This window comes from Octopus bimaculoides, chromosome 2 (genome assembly GCF_046866305.1).
Source record: "Octopus bimaculoides isolate indiv1 chromosome 2, ASM4686630v1, whole genome shotgun sequence".
Classification (NCBI taxonomy): Eukaryota; Metazoa; Mollusca; class Cephalopoda; order Octopoda; family Octopodidae; genus Octopus; species Octopus bimaculoides.
This window is the reverse complement of record NC_142929.1, coordinates 29,114,313-29,116,812: the sequence shown is the minus strand read 5'-3', so window position 1 is coordinate 29,116,812 and position 2,500 is coordinate 29,114,313. Positions and strand designations below refer to the sequence as shown.

At 37.9% G+C, this 2,500-nt stretch overlaps 1 protein-coding gene across 2 annotated transcripts in view; it reads right to left on the bottom strand.

Moving 5' to 3' along the window:
- LOC106879676 (protein madd-4) overlaps window positions 1-2,500 on the bottom strand; it is a 227,380-nt gene that overhangs the window by 224,422 nt on the left and 458 nt on the right. For both annotated transcript variants that reach the window (XM_089342285.1, XM_089342290.1), the window contains exon 1: window positions 2,298-2,500. This exon is cut by the window's right edge. In XM_089342285.1, coding sequence (XP_089198411.1) covers window positions 2,298-2,333 — 36 coding nt within the window. In that variant the 5' untranslated portion in view covers window positions 2,334-2,500. The remainder of the gene's footprint in view (window positions 1-2,297) is intronic.

Sequence of the window (2,500 nt, the reverse complement as noted above, 5' to 3'; positions counted from 1 at the left end):
ACAGAAGAAGCAGACGTTCAAATCGACAGTAGTAGATAGCTTCTAGGTAATTTTGCAGATATTATAATGATAAAAGGTAAAAAAAAATATACATATACTCCGAGTTTATTCCAGTACATAGAAAACAGTGCTGTAAATAATAGTTTCTGATTTTGGTACAAGACCTGCAATTTTGAGGGGAAGGTGTTATTCGATATGATCGAACCTCGATGCTTGAATAACACATTACTTTATTGACAGCGAAAGGGTGAAAAGCTAAACTAACCTTAGCAGGAGGTGGAATGGGTTGAAATAAATACCGTAAAGCATTTTTTTTCCGAAAGCGCTAACTACTATGCTACTTCGCCGCGTTGCGGTGGTGCAAAAATGTCCTTTTTATTATAGGCACAAGGCCTGAAATTTGTGGGGATGGGAGGAGGGTAGTCGATTACATCGACCCCACTGCTCGGTTAGTAGTTATTTCATCGGCCCCGAAAGGATGAAAGGTAAGGTCGACCTCGGCGGAATTCGAACTCAGAATGTAAAAACAGACGAAATGTCGCGATACAATTTGGCCGGTGCGCTAACGATTCTGCCAACTATATATATATATATATATATATATATATATATATATATATATATATATATACACACACACACACACACACACACACACACACACACACACATATATATATATGGCTGGATTGTTACAGGTAGCGCAAAATGTAATTATCCTGAAGCAGGTACTCTGCGCTAATATCAGCATCACTCCACTCCCAATCTTATTTCTTCATTTACTCGTTTCGGTATTGCGTTGCGGCCAGGTTAGGGCGTTGACTTGGAATGTTAAGTCAGTCGAATCGACCCCAGTAATTCTTTAACAAATCTGCTACTTATTGTATCGATTACTTGTTGCGAGATCACTACGTTGCAGTAACGTTAATAATTCAACAGTTGTCAAACAGTAAATAACACATACACATATACACAAGTAAATGACACACACATACACAAACGGCGAGCTATCGCACAATTTCCATCAACCGATTTCACTTGCAATGCATTGGTCGTGCCCGGGCTTTAAGAAAATAAAGATAACATTTCCCGAAGATGCCGCGTGGTGGATTTGAACACGAAATCACGCGGTTGTAAAACAACTTCTTAACCACACAACCATGCCTACGTCTATACATACAAGACCATCATGTATTTTTTTCTCTTCAGAAGGGGAGGCAGCTGGTGGCTGGAGTCGATTTGGCAATTAGCATCGTTATGTAAATGAAATCATTATTAAGCAACCTTTGCGTTCTGAGTTCAACTCCCACTGACGTTTGACTTCGGAACCTTCTTGACCGATGTACCAGACTGGTGCTTATTTTACTTTTTACTCCAAATGAATTAAAGACAAAGTCGACCCTGACAGTGTTTGAATTCAAAACTTCAACATGTAAACTGTAATTGAAAAAAAAAACTGAAGGTATTTCGGCCGTCACCTTACGTATTCCGCATCGGCACAAGGACAGAATTTTCTTATTGAGGTGAAGGTGGAATAATATTTTGTCCGACTCAAGGAGTGACATTTATTTCTTTTATCAATCAGCAACTTCTTATCATGGACAAAAATAAACACACAGAAAGTTTGAGGGTGGTAAGGTGTTATAAATTAAATCGACTCCAGTATCTGGCTGCTGTTTATTTTATCGGAACCAATCCCGGAAGAATGAATAGTAAAGTCGACTACAAAGCGATATGAACTTGCAACTTACAGGTATGTAACAAAACATCGCAAGGCATTTATCGACCTTACGCTTTATTGTCGATTCTTTATCGACCCAACCGTTATATATATGTGTGTGTGTGTGTGTGTACGCACACACACAGTCGGGTGTATATATTATCGATTGTAGCTGCACCAGTACTGGATTGGAACTTAATTTAATGTATCCCATGGGAGATGAAGAGAAAATTAACACCGGCAAGATTCGAACTCAGAAGGTTGTGTCATATTGATTTAATTTGCACATGATTGATAAATTATAACTGTTTCTAAATTTTGTATCGATAAAGCTTAATCGATTACACCGACCTTAGTACTTGATTGATACTTCGGTTTAGCGACCTCGGATAGGTAAAAAAGCAAAGATGACCACGGCGAAATTTTAACACAGAATGTAAAATGCCGAAAGAAAAAAAAAAATAATATGTATGCATGTATAATGACAATAACAACAACAATAGCAAAATAACCACAACACGAAAAGAAAATGAAAAAAAAAAAAGTAGATTTTTTAAATAGCAAGTATTGAACTTACTAAGGTGATTAAAGTTAATACGGTAATCCAAGGCATCGCGAACAGAAAGTTGTCCGTGTGCGATGTAGCAGCTTCAGGTTTGGTGCTGTGTGTGGAGTCTGCCGGAGTCTTTCAAGTTTGGTCAGTACATATATGTATATATCAAATGAATACGGTAGTTATCCAGTGCTATAGATAGTGATGCTTCAACGTATGTACCGGTA